This window comes from Strongylocentrotus purpuratus, unplaced genomic scaffold (genome assembly GCF_000002235.5).
Source record: "Strongylocentrotus purpuratus isolate Spur 01 unplaced genomic scaffold, Spur_5.0 spur5_scaffold_2, whole genome shotgun sequence".
Classification (NCBI taxonomy): Eukaryota; Metazoa; Echinodermata; class Echinoidea; order Camarodonta; family Strongylocentrotidae; genus Strongylocentrotus; species Strongylocentrotus purpuratus.
Window position 1 is genome coordinate 4,147,790 of NW_022145605.1, and position 18,164 is coordinate 4,165,953.

General features: G+C 40.0%; 2 protein-coding genes across 2 annotated transcripts; one reads left to right on the forward strand and one right to left on the reverse strand.

Moving 5' to 3' along the window:
- Positions 1-830: 830 nt before the first annotated feature.
- LOC115926905 lies at positions 831-1,799 on the reverse strand. The gene has a single exon (XM_030992522.1). It carries the CDS (start codon positions 1,761-1,763, stop codon positions 831-833), a length of 933 nt encoding a protein of 310 aa, XP_030848382.1. The 5' UTR covers positions 1,764-1,799.
- Positions 1,800-12,113: 10,314 nt separating this feature from the next.
- LOC115926906 lies at positions 12,114-15,695 on the forward strand. The gene has a single exon (XM_030992523.1). It carries the CDS (start codon positions 12,114-12,116, stop codon positions 15,693-15,695), a length of 3,582 nt encoding a protein of 1,193 aa, XP_030848383.1.
- Positions 15,696-18,164: the final 2,469 nt, after the last annotated feature.

Here is an 18,164-nt window from a genome sequence, read left to right on the forward strand (position 1 = left end):
GGCTTTTTTTGCATTGGAGACCCCCCTAAATCAGAAAAAATGCTCAATGTACCCCCCTAAATTCAGAATAATTTCTCAGGAGTCCAAAGAGATGAGAGAAAAAAAGAAAAACACCCCCTTTTTAAAGAAATCTCCGGGTGAAAAGTCAAATACACCCCTTTTCTTACAATTCTCGGGCCGGACTTTGTCGCATGAAAAGTACCCCTTTACCGGACATTTTGGCAACACGCATGCGGTCATTCCGACCTCTGAGTGGGGGGGGGGGGGGGGGCCGGGGCTTTGCTAAAGCACGGTAGTTCATTAATCGCAAATATTATAAATGAAGTATAATTTGAAAGCGAGAAGAGTTGGACTAATCATCACATTGCTTGGGAGCATGGTGCACTCCCAAGCAGTTTTCAGCGCAAATAGTTCTTCTAGACTAATCGGTTTTCACAAAGGGTACACATGTCTTTTTGTTACGGTCAGAAGGGAAATAATTATCAAAGGCCTACGGGCAGAAAGTTCACAAATGAATTATGTTTAACACCGTTTATCGTGGTTGCATAATAATGGAATACGTATCTCCCCCACTCTCTCTTTCTCTCTCTCCCTCTATGATTTAAACAGTATTATTAATAATAATAATAATAATTATAGGCATTTTTATAGCGCCGTCTATCTAGAAACTCTATTCCGAGGCGCATTAATTATTACCCCGACTTTATAGCCTTGCTGATATTACAGCCCTCTAGCATTTCAAGGAATTAATTCCTGCCAAGTAGGCCTACCCATACCTCACCTCGGTCGAGTTAACAAAACAAAAATCATAAGCAGATTTAATGACGTATTTACAAAATCCCCTTTTTGTAATCTAACTTGACATAATCATCATTCATAATTTCATCTAGCATTGCCTGTGAAATCTGAGGGAAATATTTGGCAAACGCCTCTTTTATCTCTTCACGAGACCTGAAATAGGACTTCGAAATGCATCCAGGCTCATTCTCTATTAATAGAGTAGTGTTATTGATACAAACAAAGCGACCGTCAGGAAACGCCATGCATCTGAGGCTGGTTAGAAAGAAATGTCTAGGCATATCATCAATGCTGACATAGATCGGTGTCATGCTGGGTTTAAAGTCGGCTACCTCGACACCTTTCTTGAAATTAATGCGGATAAATCGGTACCAACCATCGGTGACAGGAAAGGCTTCCATGGTCTGCTTGGCCGGGTGACCGCCGACTTGATGCAAACAAAATATGACGTCATCTTGGCGGGAAAACTTGAAACGCAGGAAGGACTCATGGTACACAGGTGACTCGTCCTTGAAGTCGAAGGGAACTGCGCAAAAATACGGATTCCCGTTCCCGACGTCGGCGTAATGCCTGCTGCCCTCACTTGTCAAATTGTGGACGATTAGGGCGGCGTGGTCGCTGGGTTTTTCGATGTCGCAAGCGATAAGCGTGACATCAAAACCCAAAGCTTGGAGGAGGAGGTAGAAGAAGACATTCTGTTGGTAATAAAGTCCGCCTATCTTATCGGTGAGAATATCCTGCTTGATATCGGCTACGGAAGGAACATGTCTCTTGCGGTGGGGCGTGGCAATATTTTTGACGTTCTGGAACGGGATGTGATGGAAATACGCTCGCAGGAGGTCTTGAAGAAAGTCCTTTGGACTCGCCTCGAACTTGGTGGACGGCGCAGGGATGCACAGGGCATCACGCACGAAGTCAAAGGCTTCTTCCGGTGTAATCATCGTGTCATCTGTGGATCCCGACATTCTCTGAGGTATCAAAAAAGAAAAGAACGGAGAACTATTTCGTTACATTTATCAATATGCCTATTTCATCTTTAGGCCTCATCGTTCGTAATCAAACATTATTCCTCAACTAAGATTGGGCCCATGGACCTAATTAAAAGGAGATAATATATTGATCAGAAAGATCAATGCCTACGTTAGATGGAATCCAAGAGAAAAAGAAAAAGGATTTTCATATATTTCTGTAGCTTTTACTGTGCGTTCAGGCGATAAAATGGTGGTGGCGCACTTTTACTTTAAGTATCTGTAACATTGTGCATATTGTATTGTGAAGTTCGTTGAACACTCTCGTCACTAAAGTGTAATTTAGCAAAATACGTCAACCAACCAATGGTGCATGATTAACCACAAAGAATAATATCGAAGGAAATCCGTTCGCGTGCTTACAGATATAGCCCGGTGGTGGTAAAATTGCGGTTTAAGGGTTTTGGGTGCAAAATATCCATTCAATATTATTTAAATATTGAATGCAGAGGTTTAGATGGCAATACTTCAACCTAAATTCGCAAAAAACAGAAATATATGCCCAATTATTCAATGTTGAAGTGCATTCGCGATATTCTATCCAGGCCGACCATAATTTGTATTATCACGTATTATTCAAAACATATTTTTTCACATGATTGATAATAAGAGCTTTCATTTAATTTTTTGAGAGACCGGGGGCGTTTCCAAAACTGCCCGCCCTCCCAATTAAGACATAACAGTCGTCTGGTGTATATAACATTGAGTGAAATAGATCTAAATGGGTTAAATCGGTTCAAAGCTGCTTTAATACTGAGCATAAAAAGAAAACACTGAACACAGCTTATGAGGGACGTTCATTGCAATTCTAGAATCAACATTTACCACAAAAGTCATAAAGAGATATTATTAAACCAATACGTTTTCCGATTTTTTCTTACTTGCTCTCTTTCTTTCCATTTCTCTTTATATACTATTTCAAAAAAAAGTGGAGGGGGGGGGGGGACCTCAAGGCTCCCGATCCCCGCCGTTCCGCGGGCCCTGACGTGTAGGCCCCTAGGCATCTCAAGAAGCATATTTCTTGCCTGGCTGTAAATTTAGGAATGTGTCATTTTACAACAAACGCATAAAAAAGTATAATTTACTAAAAAATCTCGGAAAATTATGTCATTTCAGCATTATGTGTAAACCACCGTTATGGAATTAGAAATAAACCATGTTTGAATTTTATTTCCCCCGAGCCCCCTCCCCAATCAGTACGCCAGTGCCCCCCCCCCTAATTTACACTTTGTTGGCAACTGATCTCCCCTACGTTTTTTCTTTCTCTTTTTTTTTCTTTCCCTTTCTCTCCTCTTTCCCTTTCCTTCCCTTCCTTCTCTCTCTCTTTTAGGTTTTCTATCTCCCCTTCTTTTCACCCTTTTTTTTTTCTTCTTCCTCTCTTTTGGTTCCTTTTAGCTCTCATTTTTTCATTTTCCTTCCTTCGCTCTTTTTTTTTTCGGGGGCGGGGGGAGGCAAAGGCCTTTTGCCCCACCCATCCCGATTCGCAACTTGTTGGCGGGAAAATTGCAACTGATATCCCCCTTCTTTTATTTACTTCTTTCTCAATTTTCCTTCCCTTTATTTCCTCTTTAGTGACTGGTCCCTCAAAAACTAGTGCTAAGCCAGTCACAGAGAATTCATGATTTCAACTGATGCCTGTCAGTGCATTGTAAATTTGATTTTTCTTCAAATTTCATTTAAAAATCTTTTCATATTGAGAAATATGGTGCATTGGCGTATGGGCTATGGTTGGAGCGTTGGATGCGTTGAGCAGCGTTGGTGTATTATGAGGATTTATCATATTCATATTCTGAATATTTTCAACGAATTGAATAATATTGAAAAGGATGCAATTGATAGTTGTACTCGATAATTCTCACTTAACATATTCTCTCTCTCTCTCTCTCGTCCTGTCTTGCATAAAGAAAATATGAAAATAATATTTTGCCTTGATTAAGAAAAATTGAAATTTTATCAGTATTAAACAGGGAGAAGGAAAGGGGAGGAAATTAATCAAAACAAACATTGAAGAATCCAATTCAGTGTTCTTTCGTGATTCATAAGAATGAAAGTACATTAAAAGGTGAAATAATAAATTGAAGAGCGATGATAAATCAATTCTTTGACGTTGATTGATTGAATAAAAAATAATGAAACAATATGGTCTGAAGGTCATATATCTTCGAATATTAGAAAGTTTCATCCACCATCGTGTTGTTGAACACTATTTGCAATTTAATTTTAATGCGGTGACTTGTCGGTTACGAGCAGAAGGTCATTTCAGGCTTCTATATTCTATAATACTATCAACAGATATCTGGATAGAGACACCTCGTCACATCAAGCTACGAGAAAGTATATCATCATCTTACAGAATTCTACTCGAACACCGCATCGATATTCTTTTCACCCCTTTTTTTCTTCTTCCTCTTTTTTAGTCCCTTTTATATGGTGGCCCTGAAGGGACATCGCGAATAGACTAAATCGTGAAAAATATGCGATAAAATTCACGATATTGTCAATTTTATCGCATATTTTTCACGAAGAAATTCACGAAATTGACGATATCGTGAACTTTATCGTGAACTTTTCACGATGAAATTGACGATATCGTGAATTTTATCGTGAAAAGTTCACGATATAAAGTTCACGATATCGTCAATTTTATCGTGTACTCTATCGTGTACTCTATCGTGTACTCTATCGTGTACTCTATCGTGTACTCTCCTGACGGGCGCTTTGTAAACAAAACCAGCCCTAGCTGGGGGAGACAGAGAGAAGGAAAAAAGGGAAAGGGAAAGAGAAGATAAAAGGAAAGAAAGAATAATAAGAAGAAAAGAGGGAAACGGGGAGGGGGGGCGAAGGGCTCTTGCCTCCTCCTCACTCCCCCCCCCCTCCCCGCCAAAAAATAAATCAGAGAGAGAGAGAGAAGGGAAAGGGAAAGGGAAAGAGAAGATAAAAGGAAAGAAAGAAGAGGAAGAAGAAAAGAGGAAAACGGGGGAAGGGCGAAGGACTCTTGCCCCCCTCCCCCCCCCGCCAAAAAATAAATCAGAGAGAGAGAGAGAGAAGGGAAAAGGAAAGGGAAAGAGAAGATAAAAGGAAAGAAAGAAGAGGAAGAAGAAGAAAAGAGGGAAACGGGGGCAAAGGGCTTTTGCCTCGTCCCCCCGCCCCCCGCCAAAAAATAAATAAGAGAGAGAGAGAGAGAAGGAAAGGGAAAGAGAAGAAAGAAAGAGAAAAACGAAAAAGAGGGAGAATAGGAAAGAAAGGAAAAGAAAGAAAAAAAAGGAGGCAAGAGCCCTTCGCCCCTGTTTCCCTCTTTTCTTATTCTTTTTCCTCTTCTTTCTTTCCTTTTATATTTTCTTTCCCTCTCCCTTCTCTTTCCCTTTATGGCGGGAGGGGGGAGGGGGAGGTAAGAGCCTTTCGCCCTTCCCCGTTTCCCTCTTTCCGTCTTCTTCTTCTTTCTTTCCTTTTATATTTTCTTTCCCTTTCCCTTTCCCTTCTCTCTATCTCTCTCTCTCTCTCCTATTTATTTGTTGGCGCGGGAGGGGGGAGGAGGCAAGAGCCCCTCTTTTCTTCTTATTCTTCTTCCTTTCCTTTTTTATTCTCTTTCCCTTTCCCTTCTCTCTCTCTCTCTCTCTCTCTCTTATTTTTTTTTTTGGCGGGGGGATGCAAGAGCCCTTCGCCCCCGTTTCCCTCTTTTCTTCTTCTTCTTCCTCTTCTTTCTTTCCTTTTATCTTCTCTTTCCCTTTCCCTTTCCCTTCTCTCTCTATCTCTTATTTATTTTTTTGGCGGGGGGTGGGGAGGGAGGAGGCAAGAGCCCTTCGCCCTTCCCCCGTTTCCCTCTTTCCTTTTTATTCCTCTTCTTTCTTTCCTTTTATATTTTCTTTCCCTTTCCCTTCTCTCTCTTATTTATTTTTGGCGGGGGGGGGGGGGGGGAGGAGGCAAGAGCCTTTCGCCCTTCCCCTGTTTCCCTCTTATTCCTCTTCTTTCTTTCCCTTTCCCTTCTCTCTCTCTCTCTCTCTCTCTCTTATTTATTTTTTTGGCGGGGGGGGGGGGAGGTAAGAGCCTTTCGCCCTTCCCCCGTTTCCCTCTTTTCTTCTTCCTCTTCTTTCTTTCCTTTTATATTTTCTTTCCCTTTCCCTTTCCCTTCTCTCTCTCCTTATTTATTTTTTGGCGGGGGGGGGAGTGAGGAGGAGGCAATAGCCCTTCGCCCCCCCCCGTTTCCCTCTTTTCTTCTTATTATTCTTTCTTTCCTTTTATCTTCTCTTTCCCTTTCCCTTTTTTCCTTCTCTCTGTCTCCCCCAGCTAGGGCTGGTTTTGTTTACGAAGCGCCCATCAGGAGAGTACACGATAGAGTACACGATAGAGTACACGATAAAATTGACGATATCGTGAACTTTATATCGTGAACTTTTCACGATAAAATTCACGATATCGTCAATTTCATCGTGAAAAGTTCACAATAAAGTTCACGATATCGTCAATTTCGTCAATTTCTTCGTGAAAAATATGCGATAAAATTGACGATATCGTGAATTTTATCGCATATTTTTCACGATTTAGTCTATTCGCGATGTCCCTTCAGGGCCACCATACTTTTAGCTCTCCTTTTTTTCCTTTTCCTTCCTTCGCTCTATTTTTTTAGCGGGGGCGGGGGAGGCAAAGGCCTTTTGTCCTGCCCACCCCCATCCCGATCCGCAACTTGTTGGCGGGAAAATTGCAACTGATATCCCCCTTCTTTTATTTACTTCTTTCTCAATTTTCCTTCCCTTTATTTCCTCATTAGTGACTGGTCCCTCAGAAACTAGTACTAAGCCAGTCACAGAGAATTCATGATTTCAACTGATGCCTGTCAGTGCATTGTAAATTTGATTTTTCTTCAAATTTCATTTAAAAATCTTTTCATATTGAGAAATATGTTGCATTGGCGTATGGGCTATGGTTGGAGCGTTGGATGCGTTGAGCAGCGTTGGTGTATTATGAGGATTTATCATATTCATATTCTGAATATTTTCAGCGAATTGGATAATATTGAAAAGGATGCAATTGATAGTTGTACTCGATAATTCTCACTTAACATATTCTCTCTCTCTCTCTCTCTTCCTGTCTTGCATAATGAAAATATGAAAATAATATTTTGCCTTGATTAAGAAAAATTGAAATTTTATCAGTATTAAACAGGGAAAAGGAAAGGGGAGGAAATTAATCAAAACAAACATTGAAGAATCCAATTCAGTGTTCTTTCGTGATTCATAAGAATGAAAGTACATTAAAAGGTGAAATAATAGATTGAAGAGCGATGATAAATCAATTCTTTGACGTTGATTGATTGAATAAAACTAATGAAACAATATGGTCTGAAGGTCATATATTCGAATATTAGAAAGTTTCATCCACCATCGTGTTGTTGAACACCATTTGCAATTTAATTTTAATGCGGTGACTTGTCGGTTACGAGCAGAAGGTCATTTCAGGCTTCTTTATTCTATAATACTATCAACAGATATCTGGATAGAGACACCTCGTCACATCAAGCTACGAGAAAGTATATCATCATCTCACAGAATTCTACTCGAACACCGCATCGAAATTCTTTTCACCTTTTTTTCCTTCTTCCTCTCTCTCTCTCTCGCTCTCTCTCTCTCTCTCTTTTGCGGAAAGGGGGGGGGGGGGGTGGTGCAAGGCCCGCTCACCCCCGCTGGATCCGCGCCTGCATCTACATTATATCTACCAACGTTAGACCCTAATAATGGATCTAGAAGATTGATTGACCTGGTCTCAGTGACGGGTAAACTTTTTTTTTCTCAATTACTAGGTCGATAACCATGAAAACCGTCTAATTTTACTTTAGATTTTCAAACAGTAACAGTTACGACCTAAATTAGGCCTAAGGCCAAGGGCTGTACTCTACATTTTAATAACAAATTTAACGTTAACGTTAGACTTAACTTAAACTGTTGTTTCTCTGTGATACAAGTGGGATGGGAACACTTTTTTTTCAACAGCAAAAAAACAAAATCTTTCCCCTTTCTTTTTTCCTTCTTTTTTTTTTTCCTTCTTTTTTCCCCCTGGATCCGCCACTGATCACGGGGATAAAAGTATACAGCTATGTAACAAGTAAATTTCTAAGAGGGAAAATGCCGACTTAAATAAATGATATTGATAAAATACCAAGGAATTTAGGAGTTTCATGGGTACCAATTCAATTTGAGCCCTGGTCCTTATTGTCTGAATTCAGTTTCCCCCTTCCCGCGCGAAGCGCGGAAGCTTTCACGCTTCATTAAATTATTAGAGAAAGATGGCGATTCGGGGGGGGGGGGTAAGGTCAGGTTTTTTAGGCCAAAAACAAAAACAAAAAAAATCCAAAGGGGGGGGGGGGGGGTTAGGGGGATTGAGGGGGGTTTACACACAGAAAAATATCAAAGGGGGCTTTAACCCCCAACCCCCCCCCCCCCCCTGTGTACGCGCCTGAGCACACCTATAGGCCTACCTCCAAATAACTGAAAAACTATCCCAAATGAGTTTGTTATGTCGTATAATCGACCTGTGTAATTCAAATGGAGATAGAGAAAGAGAGAGAGAGAGAGAGAGAGAGAGAGAGAGCAATAAAGAGAGATGTTATCACTTCATTTATAATTTCAATTCTGCGAATTACTTTAGCCTGATATAACATTTAAAACGCAGCCAGTTGCTTTATACAGTCATGTGGCATAAATAGAAGTTTCACAGGGCAGCCAAACGATCATAGAAAGTTAGTCTTACACAAGTCATCGTTGTGCTCCGCTGTGTATTTCACACTCATTTCAGTCTTTTTGCAAGTTGTTGTGAAAGACTGGAGTGAGAAGACTATTTTCATGCATGAATGATTCAGCATAAATTCACGATGCGATGTTATGTTATAATATTCATGATACTCAATCCGTTCTTTTTGCAGGTATTGTAAAAGACTTGAATGAGAAGACTGTTTTCATACATACATGATTCAGCATTTGTGTTATTCACAATGACATTATTATAATATTCATAATACTCGATCCGTGTATCCGTGTATCGGAATAATATGGAATTTCTACCAGGCTAGAACACGATCCGTATACCGGAATAATATGGTATTTCTACCAAGCTAGAACATAATTTGTTGCAACAGGAATATGAGGACTTATTTATTATTAATATTAAAGCAAATGATTGACAAGTGTAAAGGAATTTAGTAATGAAAGTTTACTTTCCAGGCTATATCATATCACATCATAATCATACATCATATCATATCGTAGCATATCGTATCACATCATATCATATCATATCGTAGCATATCGTATCACATCATATCATATCATATCGTAGCATATCGTATCACATCATATCATATCATATCGTAGCATATCGTATCACATCATATCATATCATATCGTAGCATATCGTATCACATCATATCATATCATATCGTAGTATATAGTATCATTTCATATCATATCATGGCATATCATATCATACCATACCATATCATAATCAAATCATATATGTAATGTTGATTGTAAGGATCAAGATATAAGAAGCCAAATTTAGTTTTTGTTTTGAGGATACCGTAGATTGACTGGAATTGTTGTACAAACGTAGCTAGGCTTGTCACATGGAAACTACAGATATGATATGATGTGGGCACGGATTCAAGGAAGGAAAACTTTGTTTTACCTACTAAACTACTACTATTATTGCTACTTTGTACATTCCGGTGTATGGAAATGATTGGAGTTCAGTTGAGTGTTAATAAACAAAGAACCATGAAATTACCACATTGTCTCAAGGATCATATGTAGATATCTCTACATTAGTAAAACAAAGTCGATTCTTCAACGGATACTGCATGGATGAAGGCTTTCGACAGGGCAAAGCCCCCGGGCGTGATACTCGCGAACACTGCACAAGTACTAAAGTCTGACGTGACGTGACACAGTGAGTAATTCAATGAAATGAAACTCAGAAGTGAAATCGGCTGAATGAAATGAAACTCAGAAGTGAAATCGGCTGAATGAAATGAAACTTTGAAGTGAAATCGGCTAGACTCTATAGCTCTACACGTTACTGCTGATTTGAAAGGAATTTTTATCAAGTAAATTGCAATTATGGATGGGAATACTAATCCCAAATCCCCAGGTGGGAAAGATAAGGAACTGAGCAATGCCAATGGCAATGATATTGATCATGTCGTGAAAGATAAGGAACTGAGCAATGCCAGTGGCAATGATATTGATCATGTCGTGAAAGATAAGGAACTGAGCAATGCCAGTGGCAATGATATTGATCATGTTGATGATAAGGAGAGTGGTGCAACAAGGAGCTTTGCTAGAGAAAGAGATCTAGAGAATGGGAAAGAAGATCAAGATGACTCAGAATCCACATTGTCATTATTTGGATCATCGGCCTCTTCTGCCAGTACTGCAAAGAGGAGAGAAAGAGAGAGAAAGAAGGAAAGACAACTTAAAGCAAAGTTGATAGCCTTGCATCAAACGAGTGAACTTGAGAAGAAACTGAGAACACTTCAAAAACAACATGAAATGGAACAAGCCGAACAAGAAATACGAATTGCAAAAGAAAAGGCTGAGAATTTGAGAAAGAGTCAGCTTTTGAAGGATGAAGAAGCGGAGATTGAAAGACAAAAGACTGCTATTCTCTTGCAAGCAGAATTGAAGCTTCTACAACAAGATTCAGAGGAAGAGCTACAGAAATGGAAAGTGGAAGGTGATTCTTTCCGTGATCGTGGACAAGAACGAGAACGAGTTAGAGGTGACTCTTTCCGTGATCGTGGACAAGAACGAGATCAAGTTAGAGGTGACTCTTTCCGTGATCGTGGACAAGAACGAGAACGAGTTAGAGATGATTTTGTCGGTGATCGTGGACAAGAACGAGAACAAGTAATAGGTGATTCTTTCCGTGATCGTGGACAAGAACGAGATCAAGTTAGAGGTGACTCTTTCCGTGATCGTGGACAAGAACAAGAACGAGTTAGAGATGATTTTGACGGTGATCGTGGACAAGAACGAGATCAAGTTAGAGGTGACTCTTTCCGTGATCGTGGACAAGAAGGAGAACGAATTAGAGGTGATTTTGTCGGTGGTCGTGGACAAGAACAAGAACAAGCCTTTCGTAAGGAACCTGTGAGCAATGAAGAAGGAGCCACCAAACAGATGCTTAGGGAGATGATTAGATTCACTGCAGAAAACAGTCTACCATCGCCAGATCTCGAGCCGTTCAATGGGGATCCACTTGATTACCTTACCTTTATAAGGAATTTTGAATATGTGGTTGAAAAGAGAACTGATGAACCTTTCAGAAGACTAGAGCTTCTACTAAAATACACACGAGGAGAAGCGCATGAGCTTATTCGAGAATGCCCCCACATACAACCAAGTAAGAGGGCATATGAGACTGCCAAGTCCATGCTACACAGAGACTATGGAAAGCAGAGTAACATAATAAATGCATACAAGGAAAGGGCAATTGCCTGGGAGCAGATACGATCAGGAGATAGGCAAGGATTGCGAAAATTCGCAATATACCTCAATAATTGCTCACATGTTAGAGCAGCAGGGGACTTAGGAGGCATGGATAGTGCAAGTTTTCTGAGAGTTCTGGCAAGCAAACTACCCTTGTATCTCCAACAGAAGTGGATCTCACGAGTAGGCCTGACTCGTGATATTGCCAATAGGAATCCCACCCTGGACGACCTTGCACAGTTCGTCATACAGACTGAAAGAAACATTAACGATCCCATGGTACAGGGATTGGGATATCAGAGGACTGAGAAAAATGCTTCCTACAACAAAGATGAGAAAGAAAAACTACAAAAATCAAGAAGCACAAAGGCATTTGGTACAGCTACACAACAGGATAGGGAGCAGAAGGACAAGAGGGATCCAAGTTGTACTTTCTGTGGCACCAACTCAAGGCATGTTATTGACGAGTGCCGAAAATTTGAAGCCTTGACAGTTGAAGAAAGATCAGAGCAATGTAAAAGGAAAGGCCTCTGCTTCCGATGCCTGAAACCAAAACATCTGAAAAAGGAATGCAAGAGTAAGATCAAGTGTGATGTCTGCGACAGGATGCACAACACTTTAATGCATGATCCCAGGTGGATGAAAGACAAAGAAGGAATTCATCAATCTTCCGCCCATCTATGTCAAAGATGGTATACCAGTGACAGTTTCAGATGCTCCAACTCAAAAGGATCTGAAACGATGGAAACATCTGAAGGACATAGAATTGCCCGAAATAAGTAACCGCAACTCTATTTCAAGGGTAACTCTCATGATTGGAGCCAACGTTCCGTCAGCATCGATGCCTCTAGAAATTAAAGCTGGTGACATCGAAGAACCATATGCTATCCGCTCAAGGCTAGGTTGGCTCGTGTATGGTATACAAGCTCAAGAGCAAGCAGATATTCACAAAGTCTGTTTTTGTAAACAGGAAGAAGTTTCCATCATTCCTAGACAAGAGGAATTAGAACGGAAATTCAAAGACTTCTGCAATATGGAATTTACAGAGAGACTAAGTGATCACAGAGAGGGCCTGTCAGTTGACGACAAGAATTTCTTGGACATAATGGAGAAATCTATCACTAAGAAAGACAATCATTATCAGATGGATCTGCCCTTAAAGCAGAGAGATGTGGCTATGCCTAACAACAAGGACCAAGCTGAAAGATTTCTTGAAAGACAAGGACAGAAGTTATCAAAGAACAAGGAAACCCATGAACAGTACACCACATTCATGAATGATCTGGAAAAGCAAGGCTATGCAGAGAAGGTTCCAGAAGCAGACTTGGACAGACATGATGGGAAGGTATGGTATATCCCTCACCATGGGGTGTATCATCCCCAAAAGCCAGGAAAGATTAGAGTAGTCTTCAATTGTCCTATCAGCTACAAAGGAAAGTCTCTTAATCAGGAACTCCTACAAGGACCAGATCTAACCAACAGATTGCTTGGTGTTCTCCTCAGATGGAGGAAAGAGAAAGTGGCTATAATGGCAGATATACAGTCTATGTTCTATCAGGTGAAAGTTACACCAGACCAATGCGACATGCTGCGTTACTTGTGGTGGCCTGAGGGGGATATCACCAAAGAGCCAGTAGCCTACAGAATGCTAGTCCATCTTTTTGGGGCTACATCTTCTCCCAGTTGTTCGAATTATGCCCTGAAAAGAACAGCAAAGGACAATGAAGGTTGTGCAAAGGAAGAAGTCCTAGATGCCATACAGAAAGACTTTTACGTTGATGATTTTCTGAAGTCAGTATCAACACCCCAAGAAGGCATTGATCTAGCTGAATCATTAAGACAAGTGTTGTCCAAGGGAGGCTTCAAGTTAACCAAATGGTCAAGCAACAGACGAGAGGTCTTGGATTCCATTCCAAAGGAGGAACATGCCGTTGAATTGAAGGATTTGGACTTACAAAGGGAAGTTCTTCCAACTGAACGAGCTCTTGGTGTAAGATGGGATCCAGAAAATGATCAGTTAGGCTTCAAACTGAAAGAAATGTCAAGAAAGGCTACTCGCCGAAACATCCTATCAGTAATGAGCTCAGTCTATGATCCCTTCGGGCTAGCGGCACCATTCGTTCTGAAGGCAAAGATAATTCTGCAAGAATTGTGCCAAGCTAAATTGGACTGGGACCAGTCAATCCCTGAAAAGCAGAAACTGGAATGGGAACATTGGATGAATGAGCTACAAAATCTTGACAAGGTGAAGACTGAAAGATGTCTAAAACCAAAGAACTTTGGTATAGTAACAAACAGACAGCTGCACCACTTTGCCGATGCTAGCATGGATGGCTATGGTGTTGTGACCTACTTGAGACAGACAGATGAGAATGAAGAGGTTCATGTGGCATTTTTGACAGCCAAAGCCAGGGTTGCCCCACTGAAGCCTCACACTATTGTTAAGATGGAGTTAACTGCTGCAACACTCGCAGTAAAGCAAGACAGTATGATCAAGAGGGAAATGAATATGGAGTTGGATGAGACAGTATTTTGGACGGACAGTCAAACAGTTCTGAAATACATTGCCAACGAAACTGCCAGATATCCAGTATTTGTGACAAACAGACTGAGTATCATCCGAGATGGATCAGAGACAAATCAGTGGAAGTACATTCCTACCAAGTTAAACCCGGCAGATCATGCATCCAGGGGATTGGATGCCAGTGAACTAACCAAGAAGAAGGAATGGTTTGAAGGCCCAGAATTCCTAAAGCGGTCTGAAGAAATATGGCCATCTGAGGGTGTGAAAGCTCCAGCAAGAATGGAGAAAGCTGATGATACTATGTCAGGAGATTTGGATGAGACTCACATTCATGCCACAATGATAAACAAGGAGGATCCAATAAGTGCACTCCTGTCGCACTATTCTGATTGGGATAAGCTGAAACGAGGAGTTGCCTGGATATTGAAGTTCAAGAAAATGCTACAAGGAAAGGGGAAAGGAATAGATGGCAATTCCAGTGAAATGTTCAGCCTGACAAATAAGGACATTGAAGATGCCGAAGTCGCAATTGTTAAACAATTGCAACTTGAATCATTCCCAGAGGAAATGAAACGACTGGCTGGTCACGGAGAAGAGAAAGGAGTACCAAAACGCTCTACCCTTAGTAACCTTGATCCAGAATTGAGCAATGGGTTACTTCAAGTAGGTGGAAGGTTGCAGAATGCCCAGATTCCAAGCAGTGCTAAACATCAATACATCCTACCAAAGAAGCATCATGTAACCACTCTTTTAATGCAATACATCCATAGGAGAGTTGGTCATCAGGGACAAAATCACATGGTAGCTGAATTACGACAGAAATTCTGGGTGGTAGGAGCTGGAGTTTTAGCACGAAACATAGCAAGGAAATGCATCATTTGTAGAAAGAACCAAGGAAAGGCTGGTCATCAGAAAATGGCAGAACTTCCAAGAAGTCGAGTTCAGAGTGACGAGCCGGCGTTCACCAGAGTTGGCATGGACTATTTTGGTCCTTTTGAAATAAAGTGTGGAAGAAGCATAAGGAAAAGATATGGCGTAATCTTCACATGCCTGTCCTGCAGAGGGGTGCACATTGAAGTTGCATCGAGTCTAGACACAAGCTCCTGTATTGAGGCTATTCGTCGCTTCATCAGCCGCCGAGGACCTATGAAAGAGATGTTCTCGGATAATGGTACAAATTTAGTAGGAGCTGAGAGGGAACTGAAGCAGGCATTAAAGGAGCTGAATCAAGACCAGCTGATCAACTTTCATGCAAACCATGGCATGAAATGGCATTTCAATCCTCCTGCTGCTTCCCATCAGGGGGGAGTATGGGAACGCCAAATTAGAACAGTCAGAAAGATATTGTGTGCAGTCATGAGAGAGCAGTATCTAAAGTCCTACCAGAACGAGGAGCAGCTCCATACATTTATGTGTGAAGTGGAGGCCGTCATAAATAGTAGGCCTCTTACCCGATGTTCAGACAACCCAAATGATCTGGATGTAATCTCACCAAACAGCTTGCTGACTATGAAGGGTTCAACGACGCTACCTCCAGGGATCTTCGACGACAAGGACATCTACGCAAAGAAGCGGTGGAAACAGATGCAGTACTTGGCAGACCTATTCTGGAAGAGGTGGGTGCGAGAATACCTGCCTTCCCTACAACGCCGACAAAAGTGGCTGCAGCCAAGTCGTAACCTTCAGGTGGGGGACATTGTACTCGTCATAGACGAAACAGCGCACAGATGTTCCTGGTCCATGGCCCGAGTGCAAGAGGTTATGCCAGACAACAAGGGGTTCGTCCGCAGAGCGAAAGTGAAAACTGCAACAACATCGCTAGTAAGGGCAGTAACCAAGTTGTGTATTCTACTGGAGCAGGAAATTTGAATGGAGTTTGTCTCAAATTTATGAAAGGATCTACATGTATAATATGTGAAAGTGCCTTTAAGTGGATGTGCTTTGAATCATTATTGGAGGAGGATATCAAGCAAATGAAGCAATTTGTGTTTGGATCAAGCGAACAAGTGGAATTCAGAGCGCCAGTGAAATTTTGTGTTTGTGTTAAAGTGAAAAGTAAAATATTAATAGCCCTTTGGCTAATAATTGGTAATCATTTGTGATAATGAGCCAATACAGGATCAAATCATGTTTAATAGCGAATTTGGATCTGATCAACACATCTTTAACCGCGAATTTGCATTGGATCAACACATGTTTTATCGCGAATTTGCATTGGATCAACACATGTTTTATCGCGAATTTGGATTGGATCAACACATGTCAAGTCGCGAATTTACACAGGATGATTTTGTCAACACGCGAATTGCAAGAGAGCAAAGTTTTACGCGATTTTAAGAGAGGACACTTCCATGAAAGGATGTCAATTTAAGACATTGAATTATGATAAGTCAGCACCGAATATTGTTTAGTCTTTGCAAGAACGATAAAGGATATGAACATGAACTGGAACGAACTAGTGAACTTTCAAACTGTTTAAGTTGAAATCTGTGAAATGCTATTCATGACTGAAATGTTCGTTTTGAAATTTGATGTTTTATACTCATACATGTACATGTATATATGTAAGTTTGTTGAGTTTCAATATTTCTTTGTGTTATTACAATTGGGATGTTTAAATTGAGGATGATTGAACATACATGTACACAAATAATTAAAAGAGAATATTTTGTTAAAAATTTGTTCAAGGTAATGATTGAATTAGCCTCAGAGTTAAAATCAGATACATTTTGTTAATATAAAACATACCAGAAAGAGAGAACTCAAATAGGGTTAAAGGGGGAAAGTGTTTTGACATAGAAAGTTAGAAATTTCATTTTATTAGATGTTCAGAACATTAACATGAATGAAAAGATTTAAATATATGTGTCTGCACTCTGCAGTGTAGAGCATTATAAGGAAGTTCAGATTGTGTTATATTTAAATTGAGGATTAACATGTTTAAGTGAAGTAAGGAATGTTATTTAGTTTTATGTGCAAATGGCAAGGATATTTGCATGTGCTTAGTAGTCAATCCACAATGTGACTTCAGTCCTGCAGGTAAACTTCGGACAGATTGATATATGCGAATAGAAAGAACAAGGTTAATGTTCAAGCGGAAGTACAAGTATTACATGTATGAAGATGGTATTATGCACAATGCTAAATATTTCTTTTTCTCTATTGTTTGAAAGTACATGTGCATCTACGTTATTTCGATGTTCCCTTTATGTTGATGTACATGTGCATCAGTTCAGTTCAATTGAAGGTGTTCAGAAATTGTTTTATGTTTAAGTAAAAACAAAAGGAAAAATGTTAAAGGTAGTAAATACAGCCACTAATTATTCTTGTTTTAGAAGAACAATTCTTGTGTTTGGATTTTATATTACTGGTTTATTTCCAGAGTTATATTTTGAAAGGCAATTATAACAAAAATGGTGTTTTTGATAATTTAATTACCATAGGTATTACATTTTGACAAAAGTTTGACAGCTATGAGTAAACATTGAAAATATTTTGATTTAAAGTTATCATTGATTCATGATTATTTTGTATTGGATGCTTTTGTTGAGTTGATACAGGAATGTTTATAGTAATCCAGGGATAAAGCTCAATTTTGCAGAATTTAGTGTATTCTGTGCATTTAGATAGTAGAAATTGGCAGAGTAAGGAGATATAAGTGTTACATCTCATTGTGATTATGATTTGTTTTGGAAACAGCTAGGTATTATATAAATAGAAAGTGTTTGAATGTAATTTTACCTAGGTTATGAGACAATATGTAGAAAATGGTTGTAAACATTTGATAATACATGTAGATAACAGTTGGTATTTTGTTAATTTACATCAGTGGTGGACAATTAAGTTTTGGTTAAATAGATGTTAATCGTTGCATCCTCTAGCTGCAACTGGGGGGAGGAATGTAAGGATCAAGATATAAGAAGCCAAATTTAGTTTTTGTTTTGAGGATACCGTAGATTGACTGGAATTGTTGTACAAACGTAGCTAGGCTTGTCACATGGAAACTACAGATATGATATGATGTGGGCACGGATTCAAGGAAGGAAAACTTTGTTTTACCTACTAAACTACTACTATTATTGCTACTTTGTACATTCCGGTGTATGGAAATGATTGGAGTTCAGTTGAGTGTTAATAAACAAAGAACCATGAAATTACCACATTGTCTCAAGGATCATATGTAGATATCTCTACATTGATATTAAACACCTGCTTAAAGTTTCCTGGGCGGGGTGGGGGGGGGGTCACTCTCATACACAAGTGCTACCCAGCCGTGCCCATCAACCTCTGAAATGGACCCTGTTGGCGTATCGCACCTTTTCTAAAATGACCCTATAT

Bases quoted from the DNA above. Each gene is read 5' to 3' on its own strand.
- LOC115926906 (XM_030992523.1), top strand. From the start codon at position 12,114: ATGATTGGAGCCAACGTTCCGTCAGCATCGATGCCTCTAGAAATTAAA.
- LOC115926905 (XM_030992522.1), bottom strand. From the start codon at position 1,763: ATGTCGGGATCCACAGATGACACGATGATTACACCGGAAGAAGCCTTT.